The sequence below is a fragment of the Myiozetetes cayanensis genome, unplaced genomic scaffold, assembly GCF_022539395.1.
Source record: "Myiozetetes cayanensis isolate MyiCay16 unplaced genomic scaffold, myiCay2020 scf1, whole genome shotgun sequence".
NCBI classification, from domain to species: Eukaryota; Metazoa; Chordata; class Aves; order Passeriformes; family Tyrannidae; genus Myiozetetes; species Myiozetetes cayanensis.
The window spans coordinates 107,630,048-107,645,763 of NW_026086604.1; the positions used below are offsets into that span (position 1 = coordinate 107,630,048).

Here is a 15,716-nt window from a genome sequence, read left to right on the forward strand (position 1 = left end):
AGAAAATTTCCATCAGATTTTGTATTTTCTCCTTTCTGTAAATGCAGATAAACAGGAAGTAGAAGCATTCCAAGCACTAGTTTCAACAGGAAGGTTATTTAGCTACATCTCACCTCTAGCTGGAAGGTAGGGACCTCATTGTAGACTCTAACAAAAATCTCTCCCACAATAAGTTCCTTCGCATGGTCACTGAAGACAAAGTCAGATCCATAGCTCTTGTCACAATCACCCTTTAAGCAGAGATAAGCAGCAAAAGCTCAGACAGAAAATCATCTTGTAGAAAGTGTAAAGCTATAATCCGATAATGAAATAGGCAATACTTGAGCAGAAAACTTAATGCTTCGGCAAAAGTCAAAAGCTCAGATTGAAACATAACAAGAAATAAACAAGCAAAGTATTAGGGTTTTTTGTTTTCTTTTAAAAACTACTGAATGAAGAAAGTGACTTAGGAGTAGTCAACAATGGATATTTGTATTAACTGTAACACTGCATCACAGGTGGATGTACCAAAACACAAAACACTTTAAAAAAAAAAACAGTAGTGGGATTTAAAGTAAAAAGTATCTTACTCTCTTAATCATGCTTTCTTGTTGAGATTCCAAAAACTCAAGTAGTTCAGCTCTTGTCCCATTGTTCCAGATCAAGTAGGGGTTCTCTGTGTTACTGTTAAGCATCTTCAGAGTCTAAGAAATAAGGAATTTACATGATGTAACACATTTACAACAGTTTTGGATCATTATGCATAATAATCAGCATGTTTCATGATGTTAGTTAATCCAATCTCATTAGCAATAAGACCAATTACACAACCAAGTTAAAAGTGTGAAGTTTCCCATACTATAAAAGCATACGAGAAAAACAGTATGTGCAAGTTATTTGGTCCGGTACAATCTATATTATAGTTTTTCCTTTATTCTGCTTTGAGCCACATTTACTTCAGATTCTCCATCTATTTTTGATAGTGAGTAGCAACTATCTGCAGTATATCTTCATAGATGACATCCTTGGCACCACTTTTAAAGAGATAAGTTTAGCCTTTGTTCTCCATCATTACTGTATATCCTTAAGCCTTCAACAATTAACTCAACTTCTTTGTTCCTATATTTGTTTTGCAAATACTATTCTACAGAGCACTGCTCCTGTCTGTAGTGTTCGAGGCCAAAGCAGTTTCTTTCCCCTGCAGTTACTCTAACAGCAAAGAAAAATCACACTGCTGTTCTCAGGATCAAGTTGGACTATGAGAGTTAGTTCAGTGTTTTAGAAGGGACCAGGTACTCCTTCCATAAATCACTAGAGAAAGTTTTGGCCAACACTTACCTCAGTAGGACTGACCACAGCAAGTTTTCTGGCAATATAGGGTGTCAACATTCCAGCCAAGCTTTTCCTGATTGTTGGGTTTTCAGGGGTAGCTTGTTCATCAGAAAGATACCCTCCAAGGCGACTCAAGGCCAGGAGACTGAGCTTAGCAAGGCTATTTGCTACCTCCTGAAAAAGACAGACAGTTAGAGAAAACCTAGAGCTTAATAAAGAATTATCAGAATAGCCAAAAGGATTGTCCAACACTTCTGCACCTGAACGAACAATATTGATATTCGTTTAATAAGTGCAGTAAGACATAAACACAGATAAGTAGGAAAACCTGGGGCAGGAAGATGAACTGAAAGCTACAAAAGTGATTTAGTGTATTGGCTTCTGACCAGACAACAATTCCAGCTCACACAGTCAAATATCAGCATAACAAATCTTTTATGAGAGTGATACAAGATTTTATAGCTACAATAGAGTTTTCAAAGCTCATCCCATCCAGTAGCTGAGGAAGAAATGCCATGCTTAGAGGGTCATCATTTGAGGAAAAAGCAGACATTTTAAATGAGTTCTCAGTATCACTAGAAAACCCTTTCAGCTGAGCCTCAAAAGACTGATAACTAAAATGTACATTTCTGCTGTTAGCTATTGATAAAAATCTCTTGCACTAAGTCCATTCAAAAGTGCAGGTTTTGACAGCTTTAACATTTGAACTCTTTAAAAAAACCCCAAAAATCCCAAAATACAACACCCAAGAAGTATATACACCACTACACAAAAATCCCTTTCCCAAACTGCTTTGTTACCGTTGCTGTTCATGCAATTCAATGATCCTAACAAGTATCTGAATACACTTGAGTCTATTAGTAAGAGATGGCAAGCAACAACCATTGGAGTCTGAAAGCATGCACCTTGAGAACATTACCTGGTGGTTTGAATCTTCACTTTTCTGAATCCCGCTCTCTTCCAGCGTATAGTCATAGTTGAAGAGGTAACCCAGTAAGTACCAGAGAACACCAGCTTGAAATAAGTGTGTTTGTAGCCAGTAATCTAAGGCAAAGGAGCTAACGCACTCTACTCCTAAAGCTGCTACTCGTGGTATGGTCTGAGGGAGAAAAAAGAAGCTTGCCTTAGTGCTTGTAACCAAAAAGTGCCAAGTGGTTTCCTTACCAAAGATTTAAAGCCAAAACTAGCTGATCCTAGAGTACTATCTAGGCAGAAGAGAGAAGAAAATTGAAGTAGATACAACATCTGTAGTCGAAATGCCTGGTAACCAACAACATGGCTAATTAGTCAGCATCTTTCAAAGGGAAGAGTACTCAAATAGTTATTTCACATAATTAGAAATGAGTATTATCTCCTGAATTAGCAAAGTAAACCAAGCAGCTAGATGTGCCAGTTAAAAGGTAAAAGTAGCTGAATCTTTACAGTGACTGCATTTTAAGCTCACTAAATAGATTCCAATGCAAGTGTTGAGAACTAGGCAGTGGAGTTCTGTATCTCCTCATGATTGGCTGGAATCTTATAGAAGGGTTGATCGGTCAGTGCAACTACAAGGAAAGGGTGAGAGAACTGGGTCTGCTCAGCCTGGAAAGTAGAAGGCTTTGGGGTGACCTAATTGCAGCCTCCCAGTACCTGAATAAAGCCTACAAAGAAAGATGTAGCGACTGTTTACAAGGGGATGCAGTGACAGAGCAAGGGGGAATGGATTCAAACTGAAAAAGAATAGGTTTAGATTAGATATTAGGAAGAAATTCTTTAGTGTGAGGGTGGTGAGGCACTGGGACAGGTTTCCCTGAGAAGCTGTGGATGCCCCATCCCTGAAAGTGTTCAAGGCCAGGTTGGATGGAGCTCTGAACAACCTGGTCTAGTGAAAGATATCCCTGCTCATGGCAGTGGGGATGGAATTAGATGACCTTTAAGGTCCCTTGGAACCCAGGCCATTCTATGATTGTCTTACCTTCTTTAAAAGCAGAATATTCCCCTAAACATTTGACAGTTCAACACCCATTTAAGGAAAGGAGCGCTTACCTTGCCATAATACAGTAGTCTACAGAGATCCTTAATTATGTTAGGCATTTCTGTAATCTTCTCTCTGCAATCTTCAAATTGAGCTGCTACACTGTAACACTTACTAATGTATCCACATACCTACAGAAAGCAGCATTTTATTTGTTACAAGTAGAGGAAAATGCAAGCTTGCAATCCTATTTTCAATATATATACTACAATATTAATATTTTATATCATGTATATATACTTATATTTATTATAATTTTATACATATACTACAATGTATCAGTTTCTCATAAGACTATATACTCAGTTACAGCTGCTGCAACTTACCTGTACAGACATATCATCTGGTTTACTAGACCGTGTCAAGACTGCTACACATCGATTAAATGCTTCTTGCAATACCTGTGAGGATTGGATGATGCAAAAAAACAGATGAAAATTGGCAGAAATAAAACATTAGTTAGTAAACTCATTTTAAATGGTTGAAGGGAAATATTTGACAAAAATCTGCTGCTTGCTTAAATGGTTTGTAGGAGCAAAGTTCCTTGCAAGTGCTGGTATTAACCTTTGCTGCTTTAGAGTTGACTGCCTTCTCACACGTGAGCTAATACCTCAGTCAGTTTGCAGATGACACTAAGTTGTGTGGGACTGTTGATCTGCTGGAGGGTAAAAAGGCTCTACAGAGGGATCTGGACAGGCTGGATCAACGGGCCAAGGCCAGTGGTATGTGGTTCAACAAGGCCAAGTACTGGGTTCTGCACTTGGGTCACCACCACCCCATTCAATGCTACAGCCTTGGGAAGAGTGGCTGAAAAGCGGCCTGGTGGAAAAGGACCTGGGGGTGCTGATAAACAGCTGGTTGAACGCGAGCCAGCAGTGGTTCCAGGTGGCCAAGAAGGTCAATGCCATCCTGGCCTGTATCAAAAATAGAGTTAGCAGTAGAACTAGAATTACCCCCCTGTACTTGGTACTGGTGAGGCCGCACCTCAAGTGCTGTGTCCAGTTCTGGGCCCCTCACTGAAGAAGGGCATTGAGGCACTGAAGCAAGTCCAGAGAAGGGCAATGAAGCTGGTGAAGGGTCTGGAGCACAAGTCTGATAAAGAGGAGCTGGGTTCGTTTAGTTTGAAGAAAACGAGGTTTGGAAAGACCTTATTGCTCTCTACAAGTACTTGAAAGAAGGTTGTAGCAAAGTGTAGGGGCTGGTCTCTTTTCCCAAGTAACAAGTGATTGGACAAGAGGAAATTGCCTCAAGTTGCACCAGCAGAGGTTTAGTTTGGATATTAAGAAAAATTTCTTCACCAAAAGGGTTGTCAAGCATTGGAACAGGCTGCACAGGGAAGTGAGCGAGTCACCATCCCTGAAGGTATTTAAATGGACATGTAGACACAGCACTTAGAGACATGATTTAGTGGGACTTGGCAGTGTTGGGATTAACAGTTGGAATCAATTATCTTAAAGGTCTTTGCCAGCTTAAATGGTTCTAATACTGTAATATGGACAATGAAAAGCCCTTCTGCTCAAGTGACTTGTTCACATTTATCAATTCTTTCACGTACAGAATGCACCAGCTCACAGTAGAGTTTTGTAAAGGCATAGAGAAACATCATATGTAGCTTGATTATCCACAGGTCAATAGACAAGCCTAGGTTCAGAAAGGGGTATACTCTGCAAGATGCTTCTCCTACTGGATCCAGAATACAGATAACAAGAATGGAAAAGGTCTCAAGACCAAAAGTGATTCTCAATTGCACCTTATGTCCTATGAATTGAGGATGGGCATTTCAACATGTTTCTTTGCATTTACCTCAATTCCATTTTCTCTCCTCAGTTCTTCTGCGTTTAACGCTGAACAACTGACAGTATGGAAAGCAAGTTCTGTAGCAGCAGGCAACAGAGGAGATTCTTTGGAAAATAAAAGGTCATCTGATGTTTCAATGGTAATAGTTTTTATCAGCATAGGATAGCCTGCATACTTGTAAGGTTTCAAATCTGAAAGAGAAAAGAGAAAAAAAGTCAAAGTTTACATGTATGCAGTGTCTAAGGAATTTAAACCACCACAGAATTATCAGCTGAAAATATATCAGATATATAAGGACTGGGAGTGAAAAACACCCAGCATCTGGGAAAACCTGGAGCAAGACTGAGCAGCTCACACAACCTGATTCCTTGTCATATAAAACTGTTCATGCTAGAAGCTGACAAAGCTGACAAAGAAGTCATTTAAGACTAAAAAGACTTATCTTCAGCTCATTAAGTCCCCAACTCAAGAGCCTTTCCAATGACACTTGTCTGTCTGTCTCCAGAGAAACAGAAGTATAGCTTTGACTGTCTTAGGCCAGGATTGACTAACAATAAGCCTATAAGGACCTTACCCAGTTTGAGACAACAGTCATGTTTTAAGCGATTATATTTTCCATTGCTTTGGGGTTCAGCTGTGCTAAAGAACAATTTCATTTTGCATATAGAGCCAACCCATGTAAGTCTATACCAATGCTGTCACTACCTCCACACAACTAACAAAGCTACGACTGCTTTGTTAGTATGAGGTTCTTTGTTTACCATTAAAATACAACACTTATGCAGCAAAACACAGTAGCTACCAGCCTGGGACTGTAGTTAGAGTCAAGTGTTAGGGCATTCTAGCTATCCCTCTTTCCCAGTTGGGCAGTGAAAGAGGTAATGTTGCAGCACACTCGCCAGAAGACTCTAATACTGGTCAGAATTCCTGCAAGAATACAGCCCCCTGGCTATTAAACTTAAGACAATCTCATAACCAGAATCTGCCATCTGGGTAACTGAGTACTAATGAGGACTTTTCTGCTTTGACAGAATTCTAAGTATGGAGGAAGATTAAAACTGATTACCACTGGAGCAGAGAACTTCAAAGAGCTATTCATGCTTTTTTGACTTCATGGAAGAAAAAGTCCTGTTTTGAAGCCCTTTACCATAGCTACATAATCTTGTGGCAAGTCAGAAACCAGACCAGGAAAGCCCAGTCTCAGGAACAGAGGAGATTAAAACTTTCTGAAATGACCCCTAAAGAAATGAACACAAAACCCTCTTCTGAGGCAGCATGCTTACCTTCCTTATGCCTGTTGAAGAGGATGCTTTGAGTTTTTAAGATCAAAATTATGTTTTCTGGATCTGGCCCATCTATCACCTTGGCAGATTTTGTGCACAGAAACTCATATGCTTTATTAACTTTTTCAAACATATCCTGCAAATAAAGAGGAATAGTCATAAGAGGTATAAAGAACCCTCTAGATTACTGAAGCATCAGTTTAGATGCAGGTAAAATAAAGCAGTTCAGCTTATAAGCCACAACACTAGTTTTATTGCCCCACTACACTTGGAAAATACTCCAAAAAGCTAGTTCACATATCAGTTTTCTTTTGTCTCCTAAACTCTGCCATAGACAAGACACTTGATCAATCATATTATGACAAAAGTCTGATAGTGAGAATGGGTAGAGGATATAATCTGTCTTTGAAAGGGAGCAAAAATCTTATTTAGGTCCTGTGTAACTCTCTAAAGACACTTTGATATGTGGGTCTGATGTGACTAAATCAGTTCACTGTAAAAATCCTAACATTCTTTAAATTGTATCAGGTAAATTACTCATTAGTAGCACTAATCTGTATTTTAGAATTCATCTAGGGCATAGCTTTTAAAAGAAAGAAAGAAAACTCAAATGCTGTCTCCATTTTATTAACACCAGAAATTTGTGCTGTACATACCCTGCCTTCTGGATTCTTGTCTGGGTGATATTTTTGAGCCAACCTGAAATAAGCTTTCCTGATCTTGCTTTCATCATTTCTACAAGAAAACAAGTTCCATCCATTACATTGAGTAACATAAAAAAAGCCAACCACAGCCTGGATTCTGACAACAGTACTAACAGTAACTGCAGTTGAGTGAAAAATCGCAAAAAACTCTTATTTGAAAATCCTGCTTTACCAGCTTACACTGAATGAGGGGTAATCGTGTGACCACAGAATAGAATGACATTTTAGAAACAAATTAATTTAAAATACCTCTTGTACCTAAGATACTAACCAGAGGGTGCTTAAAATCCCTGAATATTTTAAATGAAGAACCTAAATGAGCTGCAAGGGATCAAAGTTACTATTTCATGACTTATAGTAAGTGCACTGTATTTGAAGGATAAATACAAAGTGTTGTTGGTTCTCTTCTAAAGGCCTGAAGTCAGAAATCAGTGGCAAGACAGGAGGTAAAAAACTCTAAAAATATAAATCACCATGAGAAAGGACAATACGTCAGAGGGAGAAGGATGATTAGAGAAGTAAGTTCCACTTCCAACATATTCAAGTTCTGCCATATTTTTTTCTCACTATAGTTGAATGTAATGCTTGTCCTTTAAAACAGCAGAGCTCAAGTATTTTTTCCCCTAGTTTCAGTTTATCTAAACATTTTCACAATTATTCTCTCAAACACTGGAACTGTATTTCCAAGCTTTGCTTCTTTTTAGCAAAGCAATCTTCCACTGTGAAAGGTGCTACATGTATTCGAACTAGTACCCCTAACTGGTTCCAAGTACTGAGATAAGAAACTCTAGTTTGTTCATAGAGCTTATAAAAAAGTAGTTATACAACTTTAGATAATGAAAACAACTTACTGGTTTTGTCCTTTGGGTAGATTAAGAACTTCATAAGCATCATCTATTGACATGGTAGGTGGCTTCTTCTCTACCTCCTTCTTCCAAGCTTCTAGTGTATCTTTCAACAGTTTAATCTAAATAATTAAAATTTAGTAGTGTTTCATTTATGCTGACACCAGTATACAATTTTTAAAAAATGCTACTTTATTAATGAATCCTAAATTTTATTCAACATAAAAGTATGTTAAGATGAAAATGACTATGTAAGAGTCACATTCGAAGATGGAGAATCACCTAAGTAACATGCAGTTCATCTCTTGATACTATAAAAAACTGCAACAAAGTTGCATGAATAAAGCCGCTTAGAGAGATCTAGTTCACAGACTTGTACCAAAAAGATCTCATCAATTCAGGTAATGCACTGATCCTGTGTTAACTCAGTTTCTTCTGCAGCATGGGCAAATAAGAACCCAAAAGTGATGCTTCCTCCCCACCCCATTATCAGTTGAGGTTCACTGAAACAGCATCTGAAGTTTTTTTGAATGCTTTATTTTGCCTCTGAAGTATGCACCACAAAAAGGATATATTTATATTGTTGTTATGTGGAAAGAATACTATCCTGCTTCAAGATAAATTAGTGTTTAATGTGTTTGTTTTGTTTCCAAAATTCAGGATAAAGCAGTTACTTGCAAAAAAACCTAGCATTTGATTTCCTTAATATTTGTTACAAATCCCACTTTTACGACTCTGAAAGATCAACAACTAAATGAACCCTAAAATACTTCTTACTTACTGGATCTTTAATTGGCCAGTCTGGAAATCTGAGTGTATCACAAAGATGCTTGAGGTAATAAATGTTACAGAACAGCTCATTTTCCAGTTGTGGATAGTTGATAACTGGGATGGGACAGTACTGGTAGAGTGCTCTTGTATTGCTTTGAAGACGAGGTGTGAAGTCAGCAAGATGAGCAGCAATCTTCTCTATCATAAGACGCCTAAAAGTTACAAAGTTCAATTTAACACCTGCCAAGCAATCCTCAATCCTCACTCACTGTACAAGTGTGTTCTATGATTTCTTCTAAAAAGGTTTTCCTCAGTAGTTTCAGAATAGGATTCTGTCCTATTCTATTACAAAGCTACTGAAATGCCATGAAAATTAGTTTATTAAAAACGATGTGAAGTGACAATTTGCCCTCCTCAATAACTCTTTACTTTCTGGAAGACCCTAATATTCCAATGTATTGGAATATAAGAGGCGTATCTCAGAAACAGGTCCTGGTAATAAAAAAGTACATACAAATGAGTAAGTATAAAGAACTCCACACCCACAGTGAATTCTCCACTCACAAAAGGAACTTGATCAAGATATAAAACATGTTTGTCAGATGTTCAGGGAAATATTTCTCTTGCTGCTGCCAATTCTGCTCCCCCTTACCCTCGTTATTTTTGATCAAAGAAAAAGGCAATGCAGGACACTGCTCTTGCAGAAGGCAAAGTAATGAAACCATGCAATCCAGGTATTTTCAGCTTTTCTAAAAACACAGGACCTCTTCGACATAAGCTGTGGTTCAAAATTATTTGTCCCTCTGACAGAAAACAGTTACCTCATTTCATTGCTCCAAATTGCTTCTGGAGTGTCAAATTCTCCAAGGAATATCTCAGAAAATTTTTCTGGTTCATAGTTTTCTAAATAACACACCATTGCTTCAGGAAGAATATGTCCAAGTATACTTCTTTGAACTATATCTTGACCTTTTGGCTGCAGAAGAGATCACACAGTTATCTAAAAGGTAATTAAATCCAGTGTTGCTAACTAAACTTGAGATCTAAAAAACTCTTCCCCTTTTCCCTTATAGTTCTTAAATTCCAGTTAAAACAACTACAGGTAGTCTGCAAAACTATTTGGAAACAAAGGTAGTTACTTTTGCAATCTACTCACTTCTTCAGACTTGAAAGCTTGTTTTGTATGTGTGTATTTCAAAAACCTAGAAAGAGAAACAGCAGTTATTTTCTGTTTGATACTTAAAGTACCCTTAAATAATAAGCAGACCACCATAGTCCAGCTGGCAAATCTCATACACTTACTTCGAGATAAAAGAGTAACAGTAACAGTTGTATGAATTTCTGTACAAAGTCCATTAAATGTTTGGGAACTCCAGCAAGCTAAGCACTCCCATGTTCTAAGTGTTGCCTTACGTTCGTCATTTCAGTTTGAAAGTCTTACTCATGAAAGCTTGTTTTCTCCCCACACAAACAAAAAAGATGCTGATAGAGACACAGACAACCTTTCCCTCCAAACCCCTCCCTGCACTGTTAGATCATTGCAGCAATGAAACAGGGTGATCTCAGACTGACTGCTGACAGTCCTATTACATGAGACTCATCATGAAAGCATGCAATGATTTCCCAATGCGTTTTGCTGTACAAGAGACTTCACCGGAATTGTGCGACAGCTTTTTATGAACTACTGCATTTAGAGGAAGATTAGTGGAATGACCTGCAATAGCCACCTGCATATGCAGTGCATCTGTCAGGCAGTACAGACTATCGATTTAACTGTTTAGGCTTCAATACTGAAACATGTTGGCTTTTAGATTTTCCACCACTTTCAATAGCAGCCTACTACCAAAATCTACATTAGCAAAGAGAGAGCCTGTGTCACTGCTCTTCTACAGTATGCCATGGTCAGTTGTACTGTTAGAACTGTATGATCAGACGTTGTCATTCCCTCCCTGGAAGGATCATAAGCAATTCACTTTTCTAGTGACAGACTAGATCATGTGGAAGCAATTCTTCTAGAAGAATTTCATATTGGTTCTAGCAAGCCACAAGCCACACTCCCCAGAGCATACACAGATGTAGAGCAGCAGTCCTTCCAAGCATAACTGGTCAAGAGGTACTTCTGGTTATTCTTTTTCCTCACCTTGCAATAGGAAGTACATTGGAACCCGTGTACATCATGATGAAGAAGAACACTCCACTCAGATAAAAACGAGGTAACTGAGGGTTATCTTGCATGACATGAAACAGCAATACAGCAACTTTTTCCACAAGGATAGGATCAAAAGTCAGTAATAGCTGAAATCAAAACACAAGCATTTACATTAGTTGCAACTAGTACAAGTTACTTAGCCAAAACTGAAATTTTAACTAATTCAGTACTGGGACAACCCAACTGCAGGAATTTCAGTTAAAGAATACTTCAGCCTAAAAACAACAAGTTTGAAACAGAGAATATTTAAAATGGGGAGGGATCTCTAGAGGTCATCTTGTCAAACCCTTCTGCTCAAAAGCATGGTCATCTATTGCTGTTTGACAAAGACCAGGTCTAGGTGGCTTTTGAGTACCTCCAAGATTGGAAATATTTCTTAATGAAACACTGGCTGAAACGGTATGAAATTTGAACAAGCAGTTGATTTCACAGTGTTGTTAGAGAAATCTGCAGGATGTCACAGATGTGATTTGATGTGTTTGCCTCACTTACAGTATTCACACAGTGAAAATGGTAGAATAAGTCAAACTTTAGCTAATTCAGGGAGTTCATGTAGAGTTACTTACCTGAGTGATATGAGGAAGGCAAGTACTATCCGACAACAGCCGTTTCACTCTAGGCAGAGGTCTTATGATAGCATTGTCTTGATCCCTAAAAAAATCAAGTAGTACAGCAGTAAGCATACATGTGCCTTTTCTCTTTCAAGAATGAACAATTTTAATAAGTATCAGGTTGTTGAGACCATACTCATTGTCTTTTATTGTTAACTTCAAAGTCTGTTGTTAGACTTGGTAAGTTTAGTGCCCTCCATCAAAGCAGATGGGTTTAGGTTAAAGGAAAGCTTGTCTGTAAGACTACATTGCTGAGCATTAGAAATACACATAGTTTCTGTTTTCATTCTTGCAGTCCATTTCACAATACTAGTATTGTCTCATTTACAAACTTCCCATTTGCCCACAGAATCACTACTATGTAAAAGGCTGTTTAATACAGTTCCTTAATGAACTACTTTCTAAGAAAAGTTTATAGACAGAATTTATGAATTCATACATCTGCCAGATAAAGGTAACCACTTCTACTGAAAATTTCTGTTTACCTGCTGGGAAAATATCCACACATGGTGATTAGCATGTTGAGGACAAGTGTGGCAAGGTCAGTCTCATTCAACACAGGTTGGCCACTGGCAAGCAAGCACCACTTCAGTTGAGGGATAACCTGTAATGGTCGCCAGCCATCCATACCTTGAGCCCAGCATCGTGTTTTTGAAGTCAGCTTTCCATTGTTCCATAGTTCCTGCATCTATTGTAAGATTAGAGATGAATTTAGTTGATTCAGCATTCAGAGGTACCTTTGCTCCAAGACACTCACACTCAAGGCAAGCTTTTAGCTGCTGTATGGCAGACTACTGTGGTTGCAATTCTGATGTGTTTTTAACTGTCACAGAATCATGAAGTAAAAGTTGTCAGATTAGTTGCAACATACTGGGGCATGGAAGGGTAGGCAGCCTTACCGAACAGGCTGTGATTCTTGGCACAACATCAAGTCTCTTATCTAGCTTCAATCCTTACTTAAAGAGTTACATGGAGAATATCCTTTAGCATTGTTTACGGTTCTCCCTCTCACTGTTTGAAACACACACCCAGTCGCCAAAATGGAAATAATTTGTCAGGTTGAGGGTTTGAAGCTGACAGGTACCTCTTGAAAGCTGTAAGGCCCACTCCTTTCCTTGTCAGCATTGCCAAAGTACCATTCTTTCTCACTCTCCCTCTTCGCATCAGGTGCCGCTTCAATCACATTGCTCTAGAAGATGATGTTTGAAAGAACAGCTTTAGCTTCACAGTGCAAATATCACATTTCTACAGTAAATGTGAGAAGTACATTATTTTTTTAAGAACTGTCCTTTTAGTAGAGTAACGTTTGAGTAGTAAGAAACAAAGGCCACATACCTGCAAAGGGACTGTAGCTCTGCTAGTATGAAGATGTGCCAGAGTAAGCAGATCCACCAGGATTCTGATTCCATTTGAATCCATAAGGTCCTTCACATTTTTCTGTTAATGGATAAAATGAGTTACCACAAGCATTTTCTAGATAAGAGTTGTTATAAGTACTGAACAATTTTATTCAAGTAATAAGTGACCATGACAAAAGTTCAAATCATTCTCTAAAGTGATTAGAATGGTACAATTACCATAATATCTACATATTTCCTTCAGCTTTCTCACCAGTAAATAACTATCACATCCCAGAAAGCTGTATAAAAATTGTTTTAAACCTTCCTCAATACTTGAATTTTTGTTCAGGTTAACCCCAAAAGACTAGTTAAGACCACTTCATACAGCTGAAAGACTGAAACTACTGTTGAGTGTATATGTCCACCTTACCTTATTGAGGATCAGCTTGTTGAGAAACAGTATCAACCTGTCCCGCTCAAGCTTGTCAGTGCACTGTTGCAGCAGAAGAAAACAATTCAGTATTTCATAGAACATACTAGAAATTCCCTTCAAAAGCAAACACAGTTGCACCTGCAAAGTCACATTTTTTTTATGCCTGAAAGGAAACTGCTGACTATTGAGTGTCCAGTTTTGTGCACAGTTAATAACTGTAGCTTTCTGCCACTGAGGAGCAAAGGCCTCGTTGCACTCCAATCCTGTTGTTGCTCTGGATCAAACCCACTATTCTGCTAAATCTAAGTGTTCTAATGGACAGTGTTTGGATTCCCAGTGAGCCAGTTAAAACAAACACATAAGAAAAAGAGAATACTTTCAGCTAGCAGACAGAAAAGGTCTTTGATATTACATCCCTGGTGAGATTATCAAGGCTCAAGGCAAAATAGCAAGGGGTTCAGTTTTACTTGCAACAGCCATATCCAACACCCATACTGATGCTAGCAAAGAACCCATTCTGCAGACTGCAAGGAAATGTATTTTTGCAAGCCGAATCAGTGGTCAGGCATAGCAAATACTTAACAGGCAAAGTAGACTAAAAATCTAATCCATCATGCGTGCCCATCTAAGGCTACAGTTTCATTAGGTCTGGGGCTGTTGCTACTACTCAAAGTCAGTACTTTGAAATAACGTGACACAGAACAATGTTCTCCTCTTAAAAAGCTTCTGCATTTTTAAGCCAAAGTTATATCTGCATTTTGCTGGCCCTAAAGAAATTAGTTAGAAATACCTCTATGATCAGGAGGTTTTTTTAGTGAAACTTCAACTGAAACAAGGGGAGATACTAAGAACAGCTGGTGACAGCATGGAAAAAGTATTCATACTGCAATTTCACATTCTGTAAATCTGGAACTTAGGTTTCACAGTAACTTGAAGGATCTGAACATGTGTTGGACTAGTTGTGTGTTAACTACTGTATCCAGTAATTTAAAATAACTCTCACCCTTTCTAACATCCCAACAATGTACTTAGTATCAGAAAATGGTCCTATTTCTTCATGACATCTTCCATAGACAATGGTCAGTGCTTGCAGGCATAAGCATTTCATATTCACTTTTGGGGTAAGCAAGAAGCGATGGTAGAGCTCATTGAAGAATTCGTATCTAAAAAAGAGATGAGATTTTAGTAAAGGAAACAAACAGATCTTGGGAATGAAATAAGATTATAATAATGTCTCACGATCTTTTGATTGCTCCACTGTCTTCAGTTTCATCTTCTTCCAGTAGCAATCTTAAATAATAATCCCCTATTTTTATTTCCTCAGAAAGGCACTCATATTTTACCTGTAACACAGAACACATTACTTAACAATACATATTGGTTTTCCTTCATTAAGTTTTTCTTGCATAACAATATTGTACTTGATTTCATCCAAAAACTCCACGAGGTTACCAACTAAGTCTGAGGAAAACTGAAATCTGCTAGTTTGTTGTTAAACACACACCTATGAAATATAAGCCACCTATGTGGCTATGAAATATGCTGCTCCCAAGAACAAACTAAGTTTCTCATCCTACTGAAATCCCAGTTTCCAGCCTTTAAGTAACTTGTTTCTAGTGTCAGCTGGCTTTACTAGCTAAACTTGGATAATACATGATATATTTCAGTGACTCAAGTTTTACTTGCAACAGCCATATCCAACACCCATACTGATGCTAGCAAAGAACCCATTCTGCAGACTGCAAGGAAATGTATTTTTGCAAGCCGAATCAGTGGTCAGGCATAGCAAATATGCCTGAAAAAAAAGTAGTTATTCCATTGCAAGGTATTTCACTCCATGTTACTACAAGTACGAAGCCTAATTACTAGTTATACTTGCTATTGTGCTGGATAATAAAAGCCTAGAGGCATCAGTACACACACCAAGAAGCTGAAGTAAAATTGCACAATCAGAGCCATTATTAACTTCAGAGCAACTATTAACTTCAGTGGTTTAAAGCACTTGGCAAGCACTTCAATTAGAGGTGCCTCTAACATGCCACAAAAGCCACTCTCTACAGCAGTTCTTCTTATCTGTAGTTTGCAGGCTACTGTCATGAGGCCACAAACTTGACCACAGCATGTGATATAAAGATAACCCGCTAACTAGTACGCTTTCAGAGCAGTCTCAAGCCACCATGCCCCTTGGCAAAGTGACAGGTTCCACAGTTGATAGGGAACCCTTTTTCACCACTATGCAGTTCAAATACTTATAGCATAGTTCAATAAAGTATTATTTTAAAACATTGAAAAGCAAATCTCTGAGACAGCAGCTGTTCAAAGATCCTGTTACAGAAGCCCTTTAAATCCACCACCAAAGTATCCTGGGTTGTAGCTGCAAGAATGCTAGTGATACATT

The 15,716-nt window shown here is 38.3% G+C and overlaps 1 protein-coding gene across 2 annotated transcripts in view; it reads right to left on the reverse strand.

Annotated features, from left to right (window-relative positions):
- Positions 1-15,716, reverse strand: part of DNAJC13 (DnaJ heat shock protein family (Hsp40) member C13) — a 56,774-nt gene that overhangs the window by 12,063 nt on the left and 28,995 nt on the right. For both annotated transcript variants that reach the window (XR_007628213.1, XM_050310065.1), the window contains exons 24-44: positions 14,558-14,661; positions 14,322-14,481; positions 13,316-13,378; positions 12,881-12,982; positions 12,630-12,734; positions 12,031-12,233; positions 11,501-11,585; positions 10,866-11,020; positions 9,882-9,927; positions 9,547-9,701; positions 8,736-8,937; positions 7,961-8,076; positions 7,062-7,140; positions 6,406-6,541; positions 5,129-5,313; positions 3,652-3,726; positions 3,337-3,456; positions 2,231-2,410; positions 1,318-1,485; positions 570-683; positions 114-230 (exon numbers count right to left, since the gene is read on the reverse strand). Coding sequence is in view for 1 of the 2 variants with exons in the window: in XM_050310065.1 (XP_050166022.1) it covers positions 114-230; positions 570-683; positions 1,318-1,485; positions 2,231-2,410; positions 3,337-3,456; positions 3,652-3,726; positions 5,129-5,313; positions 6,406-6,541; positions 7,062-7,140; positions 7,961-8,076; positions 8,736-8,937; positions 9,547-9,701; positions 9,882-9,927; positions 10,866-11,020; positions 11,501-11,585; positions 12,031-12,233; positions 12,630-12,734; positions 12,881-12,982; positions 13,316-13,378; positions 14,322-14,481; positions 14,558-14,661 (2,670 nt within the window). In the remaining variant the exon portion in view is untranslated. The remainder of the gene's footprint in view (positions 1-113; positions 231-569; positions 684-1,317; positions 1,486-2,230; positions 2,411-3,336; positions 3,457-3,651; positions 3,727-5,128; positions 5,314-6,405; positions 6,542-7,061; positions 7,141-7,960; positions 8,077-8,735; positions 8,938-9,546; positions 9,702-9,881; positions 9,928-10,865; positions 11,021-11,500; positions 11,586-12,030; positions 12,234-12,629; positions 12,735-12,880; positions 12,983-13,315; positions 13,379-14,321; positions 14,482-14,557; positions 14,662-15,716) is intronic.